General features: G+C 37.0%; 4 protein-coding genes and 3 long non-coding RNA genes across 7 annotated transcripts in view; 5 read left to right on the forward strand and 2 right to left on the reverse strand.

The window, feature by feature from the left end:
- Positions 1–1,396, forward strand: part of cbf (transcription factor protein) — a gene marked incomplete in the record, with an annotated part of 6,184 nt that extends 4,788 nt beyond the window's left edge. The window contains 4 exon segments of the mRNA NM_001078199.1: positions 183–255; positions 626–718; positions 917–1,049; positions 1,186–1,396. Of these exon segments, the coding sequence (NP_001071667.1) occupies positions 183–255; positions 626–718; positions 917–1,049; positions 1,186–1,333 (447 nt within the window).
- A 753-nt stretch (positions 1,397–2,149) lies between these two features.
- LOC100182647 (barrier-to-autointegration factor) lies at positions 2,150–3,641 on the forward strand. The gene is made up of 2 exons (XM_018814178.2): positions 2,150–2,341; positions 3,031–3,641. The coding sequence occupies exons 1-2, from the start codon at positions 2,216–2,218 to the stop codon at positions 3,175–3,177; spliced, it is 273 nt and encodes a 90-aa protein (XP_018669723.1). The 5' UTR covers positions 2,150–2,215; the 3' UTR covers positions 3,178–3,641.
- LOC101242709 lies at positions 3,514–11,810 on the reverse strand. The gene is made up of 4 exons (XM_004226605.4): positions 6,816–11,810; positions 4,893–6,003; positions 4,205–4,319; positions 3,514–3,735 (listed from the first exon to the last, which is right to left on the reverse strand). The coding sequence occupies exon 1, from the start codon at positions 9,395–9,397 to the stop codon at positions 8,273–8,275; it is 1,125 nt and encodes a 374-aa protein (XP_004226653.2). The 5' UTR covers positions 9,398–11,810; the 3' UTR covers positions 3,514–3,735; positions 4,205–4,319; positions 4,893–6,003; positions 6,816–8,272.
- Positions 5,919–7,003, forward strand: LOC113474676. Its single transcript, XR_003396365.1, has 2 exons — positions 5,919–6,067; positions 6,233–7,003. It is a non-coding gene; the product is annotated as an uncharacterized LOC113474676 (long non-coding RNA).
- LOC100180300 (cysteine-rich protein 1-like) lies at positions 11,809–14,339 on the forward strand. The gene is made up of 4 exons (XM_002131781.4): positions 11,809–11,917; positions 12,034–12,128; positions 12,982–13,039; positions 13,446–14,339. The coding sequence occupies exons 1-4, from the start codon at positions 11,875–11,877 to the stop codon at positions 13,499–13,501; spliced, it is 252 nt and encodes an 83-aa protein (XP_002131817.1). The 5' UTR covers positions 11,809–11,874; the 3' UTR covers positions 13,502–14,339.
- Positions 14,340–15,678: 1,339 nt separating this feature from the next.
- On the forward strand, positions 15,679–16,757 carry LOC104266241. Its single transcript, XR_717474.3, has 2 exons — positions 15,679–16,432; positions 16,539–16,757. It is a non-coding gene; the product is annotated as an uncharacterized LOC104266241 (long non-coding RNA).
- A 3,666-nt stretch (positions 16,758–20,423) lies between these two features.
- Positions 20,424–22,636, reverse strand: LOC113474712. The gene is made up of 2 exons (XR_003396399.1): positions 20,841–22,636; positions 20,424–20,730 (listed from the first exon to the last, which is right to left on the reverse strand). It is a non-coding gene; the product is annotated as an uncharacterized LOC113474712 (long non-coding RNA).
- Positions 22,637–23,424: the final 788 nt, after the last annotated feature.

The following is a 23,424-nucleotide window of genomic DNA, read 5'->3' on the forward strand; positions in this document are numbered from 1 at the left end:
ATATAATATAAAAATGAATAAATATAAAATATATGTCTGGCACTGGGGTCACGGGTGCACCTTTTATGCATAGGATACAGTTCAAGGCTGAATGCTGCTACTACAGGTAATACAGTCATAACACAGTCAACTGCCCCTAATAGATCATCTTAGCTTAACAGTTCACAAACTCTTATTGTAGTTTTTCAAAGAGAATGAATGAGAAGGATGATATTTCAGATGATGATTCTGTTGATGAAGTTGACAATGGATCAGGTAGGCCTATGTTTTTATCATGTTGTGCTTATTAGTTTTCAATAATCATCTACAAAGGTATGTATATGTTATGTTGTAAGTTGACACTGGTGTTATAATATTCTTGGTTATCCCTTTACACAAGAATAATTAGTTACATTCATGTATCATACTGAAAAATAGTAGTAGCTCAAGTCTATATCAACTGTTTGCAATCCCTCAAGTTTTCACACAGTTTAAACATATGTTATAAAGAATATTGTGCATCAAAATAACTTCAGTTGTTTAAACATACATTAAAACATAATTTACTTTTAAAATGTTTGTTTTACTTTAATATTATTTTCAAACTTTGATTTCAAATTAATTTTTCAACCTTGCAATCTTGCAGATGACGAGGATTATGGTTTCAACATGGAAGATGATGAACAAGATCTTTTGGAGGAAGATTTAGAAGATGCAGGAATGTTTGTCTCTTCAAAGGGTTTGTTACTTTTAAGTATTGATGTTTCTTAATGGCTTATGGAATAAAATTAGAAAATTCCTTTTTTTGGGTGAAAGGGCCATTTTTTGATAATGTCAACTGGTTTTTAACTTAAATTCTTGTTTAGTTTTTTAGGTATTCTCTTGGTAATGCACAATTTCTAATGTATTATTAGTACTGTTAAACTTGTTCATGTAGATGATAATCAGCCCAAAAAAGCAAAAAAGAAAAAAGGAAACTCTATTGTTTCAACACAATCAACAAAACGTCGTCGTCATGATGATGTCACAGATCAGTTTAACCTGCTCCTCGAGGAAAATGTAACAAACAGGTCTGTTTAAAAATTGTTGTATTCTTGTGTTTGTAAAACTTTCTGGCAAGTTTTTGAATGACCGACTGAATGAATTGTTGTGCTGTGGTTTAAAAAATATGATTAATTTATTTAAATCTGGGCTTATTGTATCCAGAGGTGATAGTGGGACAAGTTCTGCTTTTGTAAACAAAGATCGATCAAGCAACAAACAACTAAAATGGGAACAGAAGCGTACTTCATCTGGAAAACCACAAAAGTTTAAGAATAACAAAAAGCGACCTTTTAAAAGAAGGCAATACTAGTTGTGCATGCTCTGTGTTCTGAAAATTTCTGGCTATTAAATAAACGTGAAATGAAAAATAAAACAAAAGCGGGTGTGAAGTAGGTTTTAAAATTTGTGCAAATATGCTTGTAGTAAATATTTAACCAGGTGCAGTCAAGATTCTAGCATTAACAAGATGAAATGTAATCACAGGTAATCATTAAAAGCGTAACTAGAACTGATAAGGTAATGCTTGTACAACTTAAAAGTATTTTAAATTGACCCTTGAATCTGGTTAAAATAAACTAATGTTAATGTATGTTCACATGTTTAATATTGAAATAAACACAAAAGTAAGGTATAAGAATACAGAGAAACAGCATATTTCTATATTTATGTAGAAAATCTGAAAGCAAATTATTTCAATATGGAAATCCCGACTTTTACAAAATACTTTTTTGTAATTATTTCTATGCTGAAACTCCGCGAGTTGTCGCCACGTTTGTTTCTTGTTATTATAGAAATGGCGGGAAACGTGCCCACTGATTTTTCGCACTTCACATTACTACGTAATTGTAAGCAAGTCATGTGGTATGACGAAAGTTCGTGTTGTGTGTTGTTTCTTAGTATAATAGGTGTATGCTTGTACTTAAATGTTTGTTTTATCGATGTTTCGTAGCATTTAGTTTAAAGTTAACGTATGGTATGTTATAGTACGCTTTCACACGAAAACTGTTATGAAATTATGTTAAACAACCAATCGTTTAGAGTGTACGTGTAAAATATCTTCTCTGTGTATATTGCGTCGCTTGTTTGAGAAACGGCTAACCAACCGTAGTAACACATATTATATTATAATATGCTTCCATGCAATCTTTAGGTTGTAGAATCTTGTGCATAGATTTAAAACTATAAACGCATCATGTCTTCTACAAGCCAGAAGCATCAGGATTTTGTTGGGGAGCCAATGGGAGAAAAGGGAATTGAAACTGTTGCCGGAATTGGGAAAGTTCTTGGCAAAAAGCTATCTGATAAAGGATATGACAAGGTATATTAAAAATTTAAGATAAAACATGGTTGGAATAAGTTTACATTTGATGTGATCCTGGTATAAAATATAATAACCATGCAGCTTGCATTCAACTAATTTAAGGAATATTTTACTAAGTTTTCCGCAGTTCATTTAATTTTGTTGTGCAAAAAAAGAGTGTATATATATATATAATAAAAGTAAAACTACAAGTTGTGCCTGGTTGCCGATGTTTCGGTTATTTCAACCAGATAGTCTACGTGGCCATGTCAAACAGAAGTCAAATAACCATACAAGCTCTACAAACTAACTATTGGTTCAACCCCAATACCCATAGCATTTCTGTTCAAAAAAACAAAATATCTTCAACTGTTTGCAATCCTGTAATGTTTTTGTCATAACTCAAAAACCACTTGTGGTATAAAGAAAAAAATGGTTTGTTGAACTCCTATGCTCTTTTGAACATTTGGCATCTGTTAGATGTGGCCGCAAATCTGGTTGAAAACATCTTGAATTATAGGTGTTCAGCCATGTGCATCGTTTTTGACTTGTAGTTTTATGAGATAGCAAAAATAACCTATTAATATAAATGTTCTGCCCCTCCCCCAAAATCTTTTACAAGTAGTAATATATACTTGTCGGCTTCCTTTTCCTATGTTTGGGTTGTCTGTTGTTCAGTGCCATGCCCTAATGTATTTAATTTACAGGCATACGTCTTACTTGGTCAATTCCTTTTGTTGAAAAAAAGTGACGAGCTTTTTCTTGATTGGTTTAAAGATACATGTGGTGCAAACAAAAAGCAAGCTAACGATGCCTATCAGTGTTTAAAAGATTGGTGTGATGCCAATTTATAAGGACAATGTATTTCAACTGCAATTTGCTATTTCTGATTGGCAACATTGGATGGGTGTAACTCACTTGGTATTTGCTGGTTTTAAACGATCGTTGTAAATAATTTACTGACTATTTTTCTTTCTTTTAGTAAAATTTAAACTATTTTCAATAAAGATTTTAAAACAAATTGTGTTCAAAATATGGGTTAGCAAAATGTTTCATTTCTAATATGTTTAAATATTTGTAAATATTTTGTTCTTCTGGAATATTTTCTATTTCTCATTGCAAACATTGTTTTAAGCACTACTTTAAAGACTAAACTTAAACATTCAGACAAAACTGTAGCAGCATTAAAGTTAAACAACGAATATGTCTTGGTTTATTTGGCATCAAATAATTGCAATACTACGTAATGCTAATCTCAGAAATCGTGATGCAATCATTGTATATTGTAAACTATAGAAATAAAATATGTTTGTTGGCATTTCTTATGTTTTGGTCTTTAATTAAATAGAACGCAACTATAATACGAAACTAGTTGTTAAGAATCTCTTGTTAAAACTTCAGCTGGTAAGAATCTGAAACGACAAAACGAAATTATACTCTAAATTGTACATTTTCTGCTTTTGTTTTACAACAAACCATAAAAAATATACAATAAATTGGTAAATGTATTAATACAGAACTTCCAAATGTATATTGAAGATTTTAGTATAAAGGTAGTTTTAAACGAGAAACTCATTATTTATCTTGTATTAATGAGAAATCTTAGGTAGTTGGTCCACGGCTATTCTCTCATACAGCAAACATGTATAAATACAACACCTTCTTTACTTTACGTCACAATCTATGTGTCAACATTTATACCAGACACGAAAAGTTAAAACACCCTATACTGTTTTTTTATTACTCACATAATGTATTTTCATATCTAATGCTCAGTGTCATGTTATGTGTTTTAAGCATCAACTGATACTATTGAGCTGTATTGGTATTATTGATAGACATCTATTTTTATTAGTAAGTTAAGGGTACGATTATTCTTACGAGCAATTTCATAATGTCGTTTCTCTCGATGGGTGGGAGCTTCAATCTCCCATTTACATCTTTGTTCCGCTTCATTGTTTCTTGTTGGGTTGAACACAGAGCTTTTAAAATTGTCCTGAAAATATTTTTTTAAACTTTTCTTCAAAGTTATAATAGTTAAAATTGGTCCGAGAAATATAAAAATATTTGTATCACTGTGGCATAAAACTTTTAATTACCAAAAGATATGAATTACAAAGGAAATAATAATATAGATTTAATGGACTGGTTACTGCCATTGGTGTAAGATTAAAAAGGATTTTTTAACATCTTAACCAATGTTTTTCTCCCTATTACCTCTGTTATATAACCTTACCACATCAGGTCATCCAAACATATTATATTAACAAATCTGATAACATTATGTCATTTAAAAATGTTACACATTATTAAATACATAATAGACACAAAGAGTTCCTATTTAGGTTGAATGGGGTCCCAAAGTTTTAGGCCATACGGAGCATTGACGCAAGCATCTGTTAACACAAGATTAGAGTTCCTATTATAGTTGACTTGTGTGGGACCAAAGTTTTATGCCATACGAATATATGCATAAGAGAATGCTATATTACTATTTTAACACAACGTATGGTCTTACAGCTAACAAAATAAATTCATGTATTGACTTGTGAGTATACTTATGTGCAACCTTAAAGTGTTGTCGTTCTGTTCTGCACCACGATTGTGATTTGTTTAACTCGACCGCACACCAGGATTCTCTTGAATTTCCAAATGCGTCCATATTCGTATAATATTTCAACCTATTGTTGTAATTTAATTAAAATTGTACATAAAGCAATGAAAGCAAGATTCTTTATTAGTATAATATTAACTGGAACAATTATACTTATAGGGATTAGGGGTTAGGGGTTAGCAAATAAGGTGGGGGAAGATTCTTCACTAGCGCCTTAATAAATCTAATTATAGTTAAACCAATAGGTTACACAAAGTACCCCATGAGTAGTTAACCCCTCCCCCCCCCCCAAAAAAAAATCCAAAACGAAATCTTGGCGGCGTTTATTGTTGCCAAGTTACATGGCGCATATAGATGTTTATTTTTAGAACATAAGTTGGGGAGTTTGGTGATGGGCAATTTAATCGTAAACCGCTTAAAATAAACTGTTGCCACACAAATATAATTTTTAGAAATTTAATTAAACGGTGACATCGGGGACGACAAAACAACATTTTAAACGCAAAAACAGTCTATTGGAAACACTGGCTCTGGTAATAATTAATTCCCGAATCAAATGTATCGAGAAACGCATGAGATTTCCTTCGGCGAAGAGAAGCAACGCGAAAACCGTTTCATGCAAAGTACGTGGAATGAAAAGAATTCTTGGTTTCTTTTTTATCCTAAGTCCCTCACTGAAAATGTGATTTTGGTCTTCAGTTGCAAGGTCCCAACTTGTGTGAGTGAAGTTGGTTTGTTTAGGTTGGTATTGCATTGGTTCGAGCTGCAATATGTTACATTTCTCATGCTGGTTTGTTTCCTGAGCTGTTTCTATGCTCAGGATTTGTTCCTTGTTTGATTTTGCACATTCTGCTGTTCTTTGAGTTGCCGAGTTTGGCAGTTGTTGTTCTGCTTTTGTGTTGTTGGTATTTTTAATGCCAGTTGTCCACGGGCATTGGTGTTTGGTTGTATTATTCTTGTTGTCCTACCGGTATCGATATATTTTAAAGTATTACCCTCTAATTTATACTGTGTGTCTGTATAAGAGACAATCCATCTTAATTTTCCAGGTCCAGGTTGGCTTTGGCTGAAGTTTTAAAGGACTTTGGATTAATATCAGGACTATTCAACATTACCGTTCAACTATCAAGGTAAGATTTTAGCTTCGTAGTATATATATTGTTATTTGGGTTAACGTATGTTTGTCCGCAGCAGATAAAACGACTGGCTATTCAGTCATATAACCTAGGATGACAATAAAGGGTTTGCTATATAGCCTATGGTGAGGTATTGATTAACACTTGTTTTAAAAACAGACGGGAAAAGAATATGAAAATGGCAAATTGATTTGTATTCTGGTTCGGCAGGCGAAGAGGAGTGGATGATGGAACAGAAGCTTCAACACCAGTACGGTACAAATGGTAGTACTGGTGAACGGTATCGTACATTTATTAATTGCACGTTAAGGCCATAAGTGGTGAGTCTCGAGCGTGGGCCAACTATGTTGGTTAGAATAGTTGCACTTCGTGTATTGTATCATTTTATCACTCGCGCCGTATTTTTCTTGACTATACCCGAAGAGGCTCACCATAAAACAAAATACGTTCGCGGCGTTGCTGGGTTTAGGTTATTGTTTCAAATAGGACATAGCTCCAAAACAAAGTAACAGTTTGTTCGTTAAATCGTTTTACCCACACGCGCAATAACATTAGGATTTAGCATTTCTTCACTTATATTTCATTCCTCGCGTGCTTTCGATTTCCCTGTACAGATACGTTTATTAGACTTGTTTTCAGCATTTGAGGCATATCGTCAACCCAGCAGCGTTGTATAAAACACATTTACACACACAAAAATCAAAATTAAACACAAAAAAAAACACTGCTGACTTGCCCGTACCTTGTCGTGTGGTGCAGTGGCGACTGGTCGTCGGTGAAATTTTAAGTAAGCGTGTTCATGAACAAGGGGAGTTCTTTTGACATACACACATGCATCTTCCAGCTATCAAGCAATCCGTCTTAATATGAAGAAAAAGAAACTTATTTATTTTGTATTTGTCTAACAGAAATGGAAAGTTACTGTTATTTTTTTACATAAAACAACTGCCTACTAATCTGGAATGAGTCAACATCCGGTGAAAATTGGTAGTTATTTTTGTCGCAATGAGATCCTACAAACACCCACTCCAATAAATGCTCTTCAGATAAATTGTTCTCGATCAACAAAACGATTCTTCGCATCATACAACGTTCGATAGTCCTTGTTTGCTACGATTTGCATCTTAACAGACGTTACTGCGATGGTTATTTCCACTTACGCACTCCCAAAAGACGGCATCCGAAACTTTGCTTATAACATTTATGACGTCAGTCTTCTTTCCAACGTCATCTGCATTATCTTGTCGTTTGAGAATTATAAAACAATGGTATTCCCTTGCGCAATCAGAGGCGCACCATTAAGAGAACCTGTTTTGTCCAACGTCAAGATTACCACTGTTATGCATTATTTGAATGCATTGAACTTACAGCATTGGGTATTATTAAACTTTTTAGGTTTCAAGTGAAACACAGAGAAGACGTTTCAGTGCATCATTGTTACCTATGGACATTTAGGTGTTCTGTTCATACACCTTGTCACAGCAGTTACCGATGTGTTACTTTGTGGATGTATATACACGACGTTGGGTGCGCTGCCAAATAATGCCAGCAGCTGTATCGACGGTTCGCTACTTTAAGTACCCAAGTGATTGGGAACTAATTGATTTAATTTCCAGTTCGTCAGACGTACTAGCAACTGTAACCAATCAAACGTCAGAGACAAATTAAGCAAGTTGATTGTATTAAGGTTCAAAGGCACTCGAAAGAATTATGCTTAGTATGAAAAAAGTTTGGGAGTATATATGAGATACAAATGGCGGGTATAGAGGCATTAGAAAACATAAAACAGGTATGTCGAAAAAATAACACGATATTCTTGTTGATCCGTTGGCTTATTATATTTCAAGCCAAACTTGGATGCCCTTAATAAATCGACTGCGCCACATAACATATATAGCAGGGTGGGGGAAGATGGGTCGTCTTTATAGCACATATCTAAATACCATGATCGTGTTTTAAACAATTAACAACGGTATTTATGGATGTCGTTAAGGTACGGTTCTTTGAATGTTTTTTTTGTTTATTACCAAACGAGGCGGAAAATTAAAATAAAAAAGCGTTCCATCATCCTCCACCCTCCTATACATGTTTTACAATTTACATGACCCGTGCCAGAAGTTCTAATCGTATTTTACTATTTAGTAAATTTCGCACATCAATCCTTGGACATCAGTTAGCTTGCTCTCAATTTGAGTAACCTCATGAAACTGTAGCAAGAGATCCAGTTCGCCCCGAAGATGAATCTTTTGTGACTTCAATTGTTGGGAATATCATTGTTTTATAATTCTCGAACGACAAGATAATGCAGATGACGTTGGAAAGAAGACTGGTGTCATATAAAACGTATACGTTGTTTCGGGTGCCGTCTTTTGGCATTGCGTAGGTCGAAATAACCATCGCAGTAACGTCTGTTAAGATGCAAATCGTAGCAAGGACTATCGAACGTTGTATGATGCGAAGAATCTTTTTGTTAATCGGGACATTTGTGGAGGAACTTGCTTCAGTATGAGTCGATACATTCGTGCAGTTGGTGCCAATAAGCCCAGGTTTTCCAATTGAATTATCATCATTGACATTTACGACTTGCGGTGAACTAACAGTCGTAGAGTCCGACTTCCGCCAGAAAGCTTTCCGCATCACAGAGAATGATCCCCAGCCTTGTAGATTACGTCGAAGGGGAATGATAAAAAGAACCAAAAGCATCAACTGTCCGATTATTGTTAAAATTGATCCGGCTGTGTTCACACTTTCGCGTGTCTTGAGTTCGCAGCCGGAATAATTCGATTTTCTGTTTTTCGGAATGGTAAAAACTAGAACTACAGCTGTCCCGGCGCAAAGCAAAAATAGAATACTTGACCAACTCAGCAAAATGATAAATTTGCTATGAGAGCTTGACATTAGTGGGTGGGCGTATATTGCCCTTTGCCGGAACCACAACAACAAATACACTGGTACCAACGCAGTAAGGTAAAGTGAAATAACGGCGTCGCTAGTTCTTTCGCATTCGTCGTCAAATCCTGGTTTATAAGGAGGGAGTGTAATAGCGATGATGGAACAGCAGCATCGAACAGCCACCGTCAGAGTAGAGACAACAGCCAAACTGTACACAATCCCACCATTAAGGTCGTTTCCACTTTGACGTCTAAATCTGTTAGTTCTGACTCCATGAATGACCAACGTTACGGCTAACCATATACAACATGCCACTATAATGCATTCGATTGTCAACGGAATAATAAAACTGACTTGTCTAGTTTTCGGTATAATGACGTCATCAACAGCACTCGTCATCGTGACATCATAGGTTGTCGTAAACCTATCCATTTCACAACTAAAATAACAGCGCAAATACTCAAACTGTTAATTCTAACTAACAACGATTTCATTAGTTTTAAAGCAACCTTATCGTTTCGTAACAACACGCTTGTAACAACACGACCACTCAGACCATGCGTCTTAAGCACTGACCGGATACATCGAGGTTAGTTGGCGTTCAGTATGGATCATACCATGATATATTTGCATATTAGATTTGTATGTAGTAATTGTGTTTAGCGAGACGCGAATTGTTTGTTCTCGCTGTTTTTCACCATGAAGTGTGAGTGAAATGTTTAAACGGAGAAGTTGTATATATAAAGTAATATACATCGTATGTATAAGAAACACGACTACTCTATGTTTCACACCCTACTCGGTCTAACTTCTGTGCTTCATTTTTGGAAATTCTACCATATTTCATCGACACAACGTTTGGTGTCGTATTTTCCAAGTACAAGTAAAAGGTTTGTTTTGTTTTGTGGCTTTACTTCCACGCGACATTTCCACCCTGCTGCCATCTGTTCCTCATGGGAACAAATCTATCCGAGTATAAAGCTTCTGGCCGCGGGTTTCGCTAACAGAGTTTACATCAAGCAGTCTCTTGAAATAGTGGTTTGAAAATCCGCTGCAACACGTAATATGAGGTTAAAATTTTGTATGTAAAATGTAAAGAATATTGTTATACGCCATGTAAGGTTAAATACATCTATGTTTCAAGGTATGCACGTATTTGCATTGTCCCTGACTCAACGCATCAGGGTCTGTAAAGTATAATGTCTCTGTATATGACGTTCTCTTTATTTCTTTTTCTAAACCGAACGCGGTTAGTTTGTTCTATCTAAGCCGTTACAATACAGACGTATATAGTTTATCTATTGCATCTGTTCACGTATATTGGTTGCGTCATTTAAAATGGGATGTACATTTAACGAGAATTGACCATTTCAGAACGACTTCTATTTAAAACGTTCTGCACAGAGGTAGTGTATATACGTATATATAGTGTTCCAGCATTGTAAGATGATATTGTATGAAAACATAGGTTGTGGTAATAAGCTACCGATTGTTGAGAGATTATTTTACCTTAAAAGAAAAGAAACAAGTAGCTTTTATGAGTTGTTTTGATCGTATACACATTTTAGACCAATTATATACCTTAAATTGTAGCACAATTTGCCATGAGAAAAAAACACATAGAATATTTTATATGAAAAGATTTTCTCGATTTCGATTTTAAAGCGACGGTGACAGTTCAAACAACAGAGATGTATACCCAACATGGTAGCGCAGCATATGTAGTTACGGAATTCGTGTTACATTGAACATATGTTACGCCCCCTGTGTGTCGTATACGGTCAATAGGCATAGCATGGATTGGCAAGTGTTCTGCCTAATTAAATATTCAAGTCAATTGCCTCTGCGGGATAGAAGTAATTAGACCGTGGCTGCGAAATTGGTCAGCGAACCAACGACCTTTCGCTGCTTGTTCCCCGCATGCAATATGAATAAGGCGACTCGGTGTAAAAGTACATAGTGACAGATTGCATGATTAGCTATCGCATGGAAGCTCCCTAATTGAGATAGAACACTAGAACACAGCGCCTGGAAAAGCAGTTCAAACTGACGATGACTGGCAACGGTATAGGTCGGGTGATAACAGGACCGTTAGCTCAGGGTACTAAAGTGAATTGCTTTTGCATGTTAGTTCGTGTACGCTCAGTATACGAACATGTTATTGGCGCACCAGTTAAAAGTAAACGGAGCAGACAACATGTTTGTTGCTCCTATGTTTACGCTTTACGTTTTGTGCCAGTTATAACAAGAATTCTATCGGGCCTGTTTTTCAGAGCAAGTTATTTTAGTATAGTACACATATGTGACGCGTTGTCTGTTTGATGTATAAGCTTGCCATCAAAAGGTTTCTGCTGTAATTGAAATATATAAATGTATACGAGGTTCTTTTACTATAGACATCTTTAAGGTACTTTCATTCTTATATTTATTTACATTAATTAACATTTCGAATTTAACCACAAAGCTATTGTGTTAACCGCCCTTTGTCCCTTTCGCTGTAGTAGTAGTCGTAAGGACGTCGTTACAGCTGCTGTTTTGTTGAGGTAGATTTATACAAAAGCGATGCCGTATTGTTAACGATTGCTTTGGTTTTTCGTCAAAAACTATTGTAGACAGAATGTGCTTTGAAGTGTGGTTTCGTACGGAAGTTTACATTGTTTTAGTGGACTTGAAGTGCGAGGTTTGCTCTTCATAGTAAAGTGGTGACGACGTTGTGAAAGCGCACTCACTGTGAGTTTCTTAAGATATGTAATCCCAGCTTTACATTGTACACAGTGTGGCATGCTGAGAGCTGCTAGTATGACTGAATCGTAGCAACGTGTGGTATAAAGTTGTGTATTAACTTTTCCCTATAGCTTTGTAGGTATTGCTATTCATTTTAGAGTTATTTAAACGAGTGACTTCTGAAAATGTCTGAAAAGTGTGCAGGTTGTGGCAAGACAGTCTATTTCGGTGAGTAGGTGGTTGACTTTATATACAATTTGTTTATAAGCTGTATAACTATCGAAAGTTCTATTCAGCTACGTATAAACACAATGTAGATATTCTATATCCAAAAATGTTTTTAGCCGAGAAAATAACAGCAATCAAGAAAACTTGGCATAAACCGTGTCTACGATGCGAAAAATGCAAGAAGACTTTACAACCTGGAAAACTATCCGAGGTATATCTATAGTGTGTGAACATATTATAGACATGAAATGTTTATATCTTGGAAAGTCAAAACAAGAAGCACATAAACGCAAAATACCAAAAAGACAGAAACTATACAACGGCTAACCGACTTGTAAACACAATTTGTATACAACGAAAACACAACTTTTTAATTTAAATGCTACGTGATCGCTTTGTAGGTAATAAGGGAATACGTTCGTCCTACATGTTGTACTGTGTATGGTGCAAATGTTACTCAAATAAGTATTGAATTCAAATAAAATCAATAGTAGCAAAATTACAGACAGGGTCTGTGGTAAACCAACCCATGTTAGTTTAAAATGTTGCCTATATGGCACATTTTGATTAGCACGAATATACTCCAATACGATCTATGATATATACTCATGTTGTAAAATGACCAATACTAAAACTCGATAAATGTTTTAATACTCAAAAGAGACACTTAAACCCCAGATTACAATAAATGTTATTGCTTTGCTTTCTTATATTGCCGAAAATTATGGTCTTAAAACTGGTATGTATAGAGAAAGAAGTCTTGGTTTAAAGTGGTTGCCTGTCTGACCTTGGTAGTTGAGATTATCAAGGGAATTCTATTCTTATCATTATCTTGCCAGACAAGCTGCTCTGTATCCTGTTTAGCGACATGTGGAAAATAACTGCGGAATGACGTCACGCCCACCGCAGTGACGTCATCAAAACAGAAATTGTTTATGTCTATGAGAACTCGCAATGATGTATCTGTCGCGTTAAGTTGTAAAATATCCAGCACAATAAAAAACTGAATAAAATACGAATTGCAGAAATTAACTTTGTTTTTAAATGGTTTATTTTTGTTTTAGCATGATGACAAACCTTACTGCAACATCCCGTGTTATTCCGCTCTCTTCGGTCCCAAAGGTAGGTACAAACCACATGAATGCTTCCGTCACTTACACATAGTCACTTGGGCTGATGTGTTATGCTTTCTGATGACAATCTAATCATCTCATCTCCTTTTATTGACACGTAACACTGTGGAATAAAAAGGAATACCGTTAGTCCACAATATCCCATATTTCCTGGTCTTGTTTTTACCGTTAACAACGCTTCTTTAAAGTTGCAATTATACGGTTGTATAAATATGTAATAATCTTTGTTTACTACAAAACTGGAAAGTAAAAGAAGACGAAACATGTACCATCTTTCCCCCGTTTTACGCACTATGTACTCCGCTCTTTGTAATAGCAAAGATCTTTATATTACAAAGTTACGAATACTCAAAATACGACAATTAAATACACACGATTGAAACCTCATCTTCCAGGTTATGGACATGGTGGAACTGAGAGTCACAGCTACGAAGCTGCTCCAAGGAAGTAAAACCAACCAAACCCATCTATACTGTATATCTTAGAACCCTCTAAGCTAAGCACGCTCCGTATAACTCAACCCACAAAATACACAACAGCAGTGAAATACACACAACCTGTAAAGTTACATTACCGCAATTTTAAGATAAAAATGAATCAAAAAATGAATATTTTTCAAAATTTAAACACCATGTTATTTTAAAAAAGGAAATTGGTCAGAGCACTTAAAAATTTATGCTGCATATTTACATTCATGTATCTGTAACATTGCACGTTTTTTATCTACCGAATTAAATGAGTTCTTGTTTGGTATGCAAATTAGAGAACTTCTCTCAAAATTATATACTGTATAATTAGCATGTGTTTACTAAAGTATATGAATGTGTATGTATACCTATGTATATACAACCAGCCATGGTAAGGACTGAGTTCATGTATATATCAAGTCAAAAATATACCAGAAACGCACAATACTAAACATTTTGTTGTTTTGAGTAAGCTGGCCGAGGTTTGAACCTTCGCCTCCCAAAGAACGTCGTTGTTTTTGTCTCTGTGTTTCCAATGGTATTAACTGCAAACAAAGTTGTTGTTAACTCCACGAAAATTGTTCCACGTCGTGTTGTACTTTGCTCCTGCACTTTGAACAGCAGCTGGGTGCGGCAGTAGTCAATTACAATGAAAAGGCTGCAAAGGTTAAATAAATATTTAATTAGAGTCCAATTACGGAAAACGAAAGCACTCCCTTGGCAGTTTACTAAGAAACACGTGAAATTAATCAAACTTTTTACAAATATAAATAAACCTTTCTTTGACATTACAAGCACCGTCAATAAATATTACTTTAAAAAAATATAAAAAATGTTTTTCTAAAGTTCAACCGCTAGATGCCAGTAAAGGGCAACGTATTAATGTCACCTTTGTTTTGAAACTGTAAACCGAACTCAACGGTTTTATCCCACGAGGTGACATTACACAAAGGATGATGCAATCTAAAGCAAGCGATAATTTTCATAATCATAACAAATAATAACATCCTGTCCGGAATGAATGATGGTGCAATGTTATTCTGCGTATGTTTTGCTTTCAGCAATAGTTCAGTTGCAATACCTCGCTGTGACTAGAGGACAAATTAAATGCACTCCTATCGTCCACTTTCGTTAGTATTTTTTAGAGCAAAACTAAAAAAATAGCTCAAATTCTCATGTAGCCATAATAAAGAGGTCATTTTAATTTTATTCACAGTTAAGGCGGCATTGTATTTTTAAATATATTTTGTTAGTTGTTTTAGTGTACTGTAAACACACTTACTGTTGGTTTGTCGTTTTTATTGGAAAACATGAACATTTTAACACCGTATATGGTAACATGTTTCAGTAATTGTATGCAACACAGCGCAAAGAGGTTTATCTCAGTTGCTGGTAGTTACCCCAAAGTTGACCTATTTTCCGCGAAAACATTATACTGATATTGCAACAAGGCCACGCGTCCGTTATAACCCGGGTATTGGAACATTTCATGGCGCGAGAGAATCACCGAAACTTTTCCTCTCTCAATTGAGAGGGTGTTTCTGCTTTGTGACGTCATAGTTGAGGCGTGTTTCATTGTGACGCGCCTCCTTTTGCGGAATTCGCGTCGAGTCATGCGTTGTCACGCTGAGAGCGTAGAAAGGGAACAGAAATAGCAAAAAGTTCTTTGTCTTTTCCATAAACGGCGATTCCATTGTTTGAAATACAATCTGAGGAATGTCCGCAAAACATGAATCTGTTATGACACTATAAATAAGAATTCACAAATAATCCATTAAAGGCATGGCTATTACCAACTAATAAAGAAACTCGCAAAACATGAATTTATAAAAATGAAACTACAACGGAAATATAAGTTTAATTGGAATAAAAAATCTACACGATTGATATGTTGTTAGCGGTAATGTGGTAATGTTTCATATTTTAATGTCCGGTAAATACAGAAGTTGATGGAAAAGTTTTCAATGGAAACGGAAATGAGTTTCAGCCGTTCGACGTTGGGAAATCGTTTCGGGGATCCCCAGTCGAACACCAAAGAGTTGGGGAGATTGCGCAAGAGAAAGAAATCGCGCGCGGGTCATGAGACTTTACCACGTGACTTCCTTATATGGATTATTTACCTCGTGACGAAGCAACGAGCGCCGCGCGTCTATAAATACGAGTGGTTGGCTGTTGCGTCACTTTAGTCACATCACTAGGCTTGGTGTGGTACTCCTGCGTTTATCTGTACTTTGATCAAGAATGGAAGGCCTCATTCAGCTTGGGTTTTAGCCAACGTGCTGGAACTCGGATTATAACATTGTCGCTGGACGAGGAAAGAAATCAACATAGAAGTTATTACGTCTGCAAAAAACTGTATTTTATCGCCCCAAGAAAGTTTAAACTTTGTATTTTTGAGAATGCTCGTCTTCCGCTACACAGCGGATGAAGTAGTCCGTGGAAAAGTGTCAGAGGTTGGCCTTCAAGAACAAAGCAAGTCCAATCCTCGATCGAAATGCAAGGAAAGCAACGACGCAAGAGCGTTTGACCGAGGACGGGTCGCTTGAGTGGTGGTAGAACAAATTTGAACATGTATAAAGTCAAAATGACAATGTTCACTTATACTTGACCACACTTAACGCCCGCTTTCCACAATGACACAGTCTTCTACAAGACAATACCTACATATACATATACGCTTGTACAGTTCAGCGCCGCCAGAGGATATCTTTCCCCTGGCAATGGTGCATTTCCCGGTGTTAGCGTATGTAGATAGCTTCAAACAAAACAGCAAAAAAATATAGTGCCGAAAACTCGCATCTGAAAACTCGAGGACTCAAAAGGCTGAAGAGGGAATTCTTTGCGAAAAAAAGATGGCATCGTGTTTTACTTCATTGAAGTGAAGTAACTTCACCCCTACTGTATACAATGCTAAGGTAAATTTAATGAATGTACTAATGAAGTTTATATCCGTACTGTATTATACCCGCGTATACCGAATTTTGATGTAACACCTCAATAACCAAGTCTTTTATTTTATAGATTCAGCATTCGATCTTAGCTACCAATCATCGATTTGTTTTTGTAACAATTGAAATCGTATACTATTCGTTTACTTTGTGCCAATTTTCAATTGTGTTTTGTGTTTAGTTCTCGGTATCTCGATATTGCTTATGAATTATTCGTTGAACAAATTACACAATTCTATTACACAATGTGCCATTGTTTTTGTTTCAATAAAAATACATTCTGGAGATTTCAGCTTCAGTTTTGGCTTCTTACGAAAAGTATTGTGATCATGCTTATATGCCTAAAAGTGACACACAAGACTTATAGGGATAGAGAAAACGTTTCGTGCGCGGGAAGCACAATGTTTATGCTATATATATCACACCAGTTCGGCCTCCCGACATGATAAAAGTAACCTGCGTCATAGTTTACCAAGAATTGATCACTGTGGTGGGGAAGCACGCGAAACCACCGGCGCTATAAATGTTATATAATGAATGATCGGAATGTGCTGATGTGGGTGGATAACTACTTGGTACACGCGTTTGAAGAGTGCTAAAGGAATGTTTGGTGTGTATGTCGCAACCTATGTTATATAGGGTGGGAATGTAGCGAATGTACAAAGAAATTAGTTAATAAATACCTGGAACGTAGGGCTACGTACTTCAGGGATCCACATTCACGTAAACACACATACCTGGGATATAACGGTATCAAGTATTCTAAATATTTTGTAAGGAATGTCACCACAGCACATTACATACGTAAATTGTGTAATTATGTCCACGTGTCGCTTATTTATTCATGTGAGTGGCAACTGTTTCTATTTGGACATAACTAGAGACATAAGTGTGGCAACTAGTCCCGTGTTGAAGTTAGTTATAACAATGACAGCGCATGTGCTCGCGAATGTTCGGCCTATTGTTATGACAATCGATTATTGTGACGTCACAACACTCATTCTCGCTTTCCATGGAGGGCGCTCGTGTTGTATCTCCCGAAACAAAACGCGGGCGCTTGTTTCAATGAGCCGGGAAATGTCTTTTACAGTCGATGGCATTGTTAACACTAAAACCGACGTTTTTTAGCTCGAAAAAACGGTTGATTATTACAACACATCTTCGTATCCAGTATACCTGCCAAACTAGCACGCGCTTGAAGTGTGATGTTAATCGGTTTGTTTAGACTTGCCTAGACACGCCCGGGCGGCATGTATAGGCAACGTTGCGCAACACGGCGGCAAAGTAAAGGGAGATTCCCGGTTACGTCTTTATAATCGTGCGTCGCTATTATGAACGCCACAATAAGATTTAAGCTACTGGAATGAGCAGCAAAATTAGAAGTGAAAGAAATGAAAAATATTACAAACATTTCTTCGATATTTCCCGTCAATTGCCATGGATTGAATGCAGAAAATGCACAAAGTTTAAAACGAAGAAACCCGTAAAAACGAAAAGCATCTTCTTTTAAAACACAAAACTGTCTCTGTGATCAAACACCGTCAGTAACAAACTGCCAAAGCGAGGAGAGCAACGCAGCTTGAGCTTTTGCATTGCTGACAAGCGATCATGGAACGCCAAAAACAAACAACAAGCATTCGACCCCCAGGAGTCAACGGTTCGACGAGGGGTTAAAGCAGTTGCTGCACAACTTCATAAAACATTGCCATCGAAATTTATAAATCCATAAAAGGCGTGTGGTTCTGTGAAACCGGATTCTCTCGATTGGCGTTTTATTTGTTTGACCTCCCGTGGTAGTTTAATTCAACCAACACGAACAAATACACGTTAGAAAAACAAAGACAACGTGACCATATTTAGACAATGCCTGCGTTCCGTCCTTAAGCTGTCGTCACTACGTTGTTAAGTATTTTATTACTGAAAAAAATTGTTTAATCAAAAGATTTATTTTCAAAAACAATTCCATCCACCAACTTATATAGGCCTGCTGTTTAAGTTTTTATTAAAGGCACTTGACTTTTATGATCAATTATTTAACCTATCGTCGGAATCGATATGACTCCGCCTATTTATCACGCGGGTTTAATTCCGACAGCAAGTTTGAGGCAATCTCTGGGCTGTAAATTTAAATTCAGACAAACCAATGTGTAAGCATAAGTGAACAAAAATGCACCACAAATTGTTGCAATGTCTCATGCGACGGGTGACAGACAAGGTTTAAGATGTAATCAAAGAATTTTAATACATGCTGTGTTAAGCCGCTTAAATTACGGATAGCTTTGCGGTTCGAAGTTGACGAATCTATACCTGCAGACGTCGAGACATTTCTGGCACATTCCTACTAATTAAATACCTACCATACATTACACACGGCAGTCATATAGTTGGCCGTATTGGGTTAGGATTTCCTATACGCTCTCAGCAATGTAAGTAGTTAAAATTTTCAGCATCTTTGATCAAAGCGGCTTGAACATAAAGGGACATGAATCCGACGTAACCGGCCCATGTTTCGAATACGTGCTTGGTATGCACTTTGTTTTTGATTATTTATGTAACGTTTATGTAACTCTCCTATTCGCAACACACTGAAAAACTCGACCCCGCACATTTACTGGTCTGTGTTACTCCTTGCATTTCTCTTTGATTCTCCTACTTCTCTCTCTCTTTTATTTTCGATTTCAACTGTGTTAGCAATGGAATTTTTTGTTTGTAGTGGAATTAACGACACTTTTCGATTGCCAACTACCTAATGATATATTAGCTTCTCGGCTTGAAACTTTACCACCAACACCTGTAATAAACGAAAGTTAATTAAACGCTTTCAGCAGTTTTCTGTTTTGTAATCGAATGTTTTCACCGGTTTTCAAAATAAGAGCTGTGTACTTTCGTAGGATATAGTGCTTTAAATAATGCGTTCCCGTTCCGATTGAAACCCGAAACTGTATTGAAACTGCTTTTGTATTGCCAGCCGTGCGGCGCCATCGAAACTGCTGTGGTAGGGAAATTACGTTTCTCTGCTTATGAAACGAAAACAAGTAGATGGTAAAAATGAAATAAAAAACAGATTTTGTAAAGCTTTTTAACAACCTATTTTGAATGATGTTGAATCATCTTAAACCAAGCTAAAAATGGTATGCGTTTATTTATGACTTGTAAAATGGCCCTGCGATAAGAATATCTGATCAAACCTCAAAAATATTCCCACTGCAGAACATTTGTCCATTAAAAAATCCCGAAAAATTGACTCGTATCATTACGGAATTTGGCGAAACACACGCCCACATACGAAATGAAGTCACGGGAACCAAAATATTAAAATTTAATGCAGTCATGTGCATGTCACGAGGCCTTTTATAAGCCACAAATTTCCGCAGCCCCGGGCGCTCTCAAATAAACTGTAACGGGCATTTCGGTCTAAAATTCCCGACTAAAATTGGATTAAGAAGCAAATCCACTCCAATTTTAGTAGCACTCTTTCGATATGTACTGTTGTAATATATCGTGCTCGATACACTTCGGGTATTTTTGTGTACCGGATTTTCCGTCGAGTTATAACTGGCTGAGAAATGAGAAATGCACCGACTGATTACTCACCCGAAATTGCGGACGCTTCCGAAATCTAAAGCGAGTTTCCCGGCCACCGGAGACTGACTCGACCTTCAGGAATCTGACTGCGGCTTATAGGCGGCGACATCTCTCACATGTTGACACAATACCCGCCACCCATTTGCCCATTTCCGTGTTTGCTCTGTGTCGGTCGAATCAAACTTAATTTGGTCTCAGAAATCAAACCTTCCTTAATGTGAACTGTGCTGAGGTTTACCATTGAAGCGTAAATGTATGAGTCAGTACTACACATGATGGTTGCGTTTGTTTACGGTTGCGGGCACTCATTTAAGCCCACTTTAAACCTGGTACAGGCGCCCTCTCTACACTTGGTAACACAGGTATTGAGATGTTTAGATTTTTTAACGTTTATTATACAAAGATCACACTAAACGTAAAATAAAGTTTGCAAAAAAATAAAACAGTGAAATTTTACATTTGAATATAAAAGTCATATAATCTCAAATGGAGTCAAAAACACATCAAATAAATAGAACAAAAAGATACAAATATATCAATGTTGGTTGCGTATATATAATAATACAGGCACGATGTGGATCGTCTTGCTGTGTCATAACACGAAGGCACGTATAACTGGAAGACGTGGTTGCGATACGTATTTTCTTTTCTTTAATATTTCGTTCAAGAGGGTTTAATATCTGTTAAATAAGAGGAGAGCGTTAAAATCTGTACATAATAATAATAATCAATAAATGTAACATTGAAAATAAAAGATTATTTAAAGCAAAAAAATGATGTTTCAATTTACCTGATTTGTGGTAGATAAAAGCCGGATAATTTTGGACATGTTGTCTTGGTCAGTGGCAAGTAATTGGGACCTCTCCTCAAACATTAGAGTCCTTGAGGAACCATTATTACAAGCTTGACCAAGAAGGCACAGGGTCACTTGTGCTTTTATTTCGTCGCCAATGAACGCTCAAGCATCGATGCTATCCCAGCGTTAAACATCGGAGAAAACCGAAATGTTTTCGGTTAACTAATCGACGATAAGCAATTGAAGTGCTCCTTGCTTTTCAACATCAGTTAGTTTCTTCAACTTTGTTTCTTCTCAATAAGTCTTTATGGCACAGGAGGCCATTGCATAGTAGTGGCATGAGCCCCTGACTTAATAGTCCAATTCACATCCATGAAGATTCTTTGTTGAAATCTTTGAATAATCCGTAAACTTCTTTATACCTCCTTTCCAGAGAGCCTCTGAACGGGAATGATGCTCAACGAAACTCAGACCAGCAATTTATACGGCTTGGTTGGCAACCGCGCCAGCTATCAAACAAATACTGTATAGGAGAGAAGGAAAAAAGGGCAACCGCCTGTCTTCTATTCACAACACAGAGGCCGCGTGGTTCGCGGTATCACGGGAGTAAAGGAACCGAAATTAACCGAACTCACTTGGCTAGATACAGGAATGCCAAGTAAGCTGAAAGAATTAATTTGCACAAACCAACTTTGCTTGTGTATGAGATCAACATCGCTTTAAAGTTTATCTACCCTTGTTATTTAACTCAATTTCAGGCATCGGTACTTTTGATTTTAAGATGAAAGGCACTTAAAGTTCACAGTTAGGCTATGGATGCCTAACACATTACAAGTTGTGAATCCATTAGATAAATATCCCGGGCACGCCCGTCTCGACAGGTTTGCGTCATTAAGTACGAACTCCATGTTCGTAGTTATGGGTTTTGATTCGGCCATGGGAGAATGGGAATCAACCAAATAAAACGCGTCATTGGCGTAAGAAAAATCATCAAACAGTTACCAATGTGCCATAAGCCGGGGGAAAATGGAGGTAAAATTAGGCAGTATGTTTCAACGGCGTCGGAATTTTCGTTCAGAAATAAACACCCCGCCATGAGACCTTGGGTTAGAATCACAAACGACAAGTTTATTTTAACGTTGGTCGGTAAAACAAACACAAACGGATAGTGTCCTTCAAAAGACTGCTGCCCCGGGGCGATCAAAGCGGATGTCATATACACCGCATCCGTTAGAGTGTTGACCAAGTCGATAAACGAAACTTCTGTCATTCAACTGGTTAGCGTGGTCGTGCAGTGAATTCGTTTCAGTGAGTATTTCGGGTAGGAAAATCCAGTTAATGGGCCTTCCGTTTGGTTATTTTCAGCTAAATCGACCCGAGGACGTTCTCGAACATGAGGTCAACGGCAGCGAGGTGTTCCTGCTTCTTAAGCCGCCGGAGACCAACACCTGCTCGTTCCGGAAGGCACGGACGGTTAAAGGAGAAAAAGGAGGGCAGGGGCCGCTTATCCTGTGAGATTAATCACTAGGATTTGCGCCGGTGCTTGAACTTGGAGGCGCGTCGCGGTCGTTTCACTTATGCGTTTAAGCGTTTTGATCAATCGCACCGGCAGCACATTTGTAGTCAGGCTCGATCGGGCAGAAGTAGCAGCCGTTTCCGCAAACGAGCCTATTGTTGACGTTTTAATGAGAAACTTCCACCAACGCGTGACTCAATCGCAGCCAGCGGTTAGATATACAAGCCACACACGAAGCAGTTCGGAGGCTTTGAACGGTCAATAACAACTTGTATACATTGGAACCCCACCTGGGTAGAATCGCCCATCGATGATGAATTGGTCATGCTGGGTCACATTTAAACCGGTTCCCACGATGGGAAGCGCTGCCATATAAGCTTAAAACAAGTATCAGTCGTACTGGCTCGTCTTTGGTCACATTCCAACCAACATATTTGTACAGAAATACCAGAACAGCATTTCAACAGCGGAATTTATGTAGCCATGTGTAAACACAACCCATAGCTTTTTAATGTAAACATTCTTTACAATCAAACATATTTTGAATGTTAAGCATTATATAAAACGTTACCCGATGATTCAATTTGTTAAATATTAATTACAAGTGTCAATCCACATGCATTTAGATGCGAGGGACGGTACAACTTTAGTATTGAGATGCTATTTTATTGATATCGGCAGTAATACATTATTACCCGGTTGAGCTATATATCGTTATTTTGCACTCGACCTGTTACACCTTTAACCCTCATCCTTTACGCGGTTGGCGCGTAGCCTGTAAAACATATAAACATGGGTGCAAATCAGATCACCAAACTGTTTGGACAAGATCAAATTTAGAAGCACGTAACATTTTCCCAACCGCGTGATGGTCGCAAATTGCCCCACACGCCCGCAAAACCTGTTTATATTATTGCAACGAACCCATATCGTGTTGCGGAGCCTCTATTTTTACCACAGCGAGTTGCTTTTGCTCTAGAGCTTCGCCCTTGTATTTATTGAAACACCTTGTTTAAGATTTAACAGCGACGGACGCTTACCTAACCCCAAACAAACAGGGTG

This window comes from Ciona intestinalis, chromosome 11 (genome assembly GCF_000224145.3).
Source record: "Ciona intestinalis chromosome 11, KH, whole genome shotgun sequence".
Classification (NCBI taxonomy): Eukaryota; Metazoa; Chordata; class Ascidiacea; order Phlebobranchia; family Cionidae; genus Ciona; species Ciona intestinalis.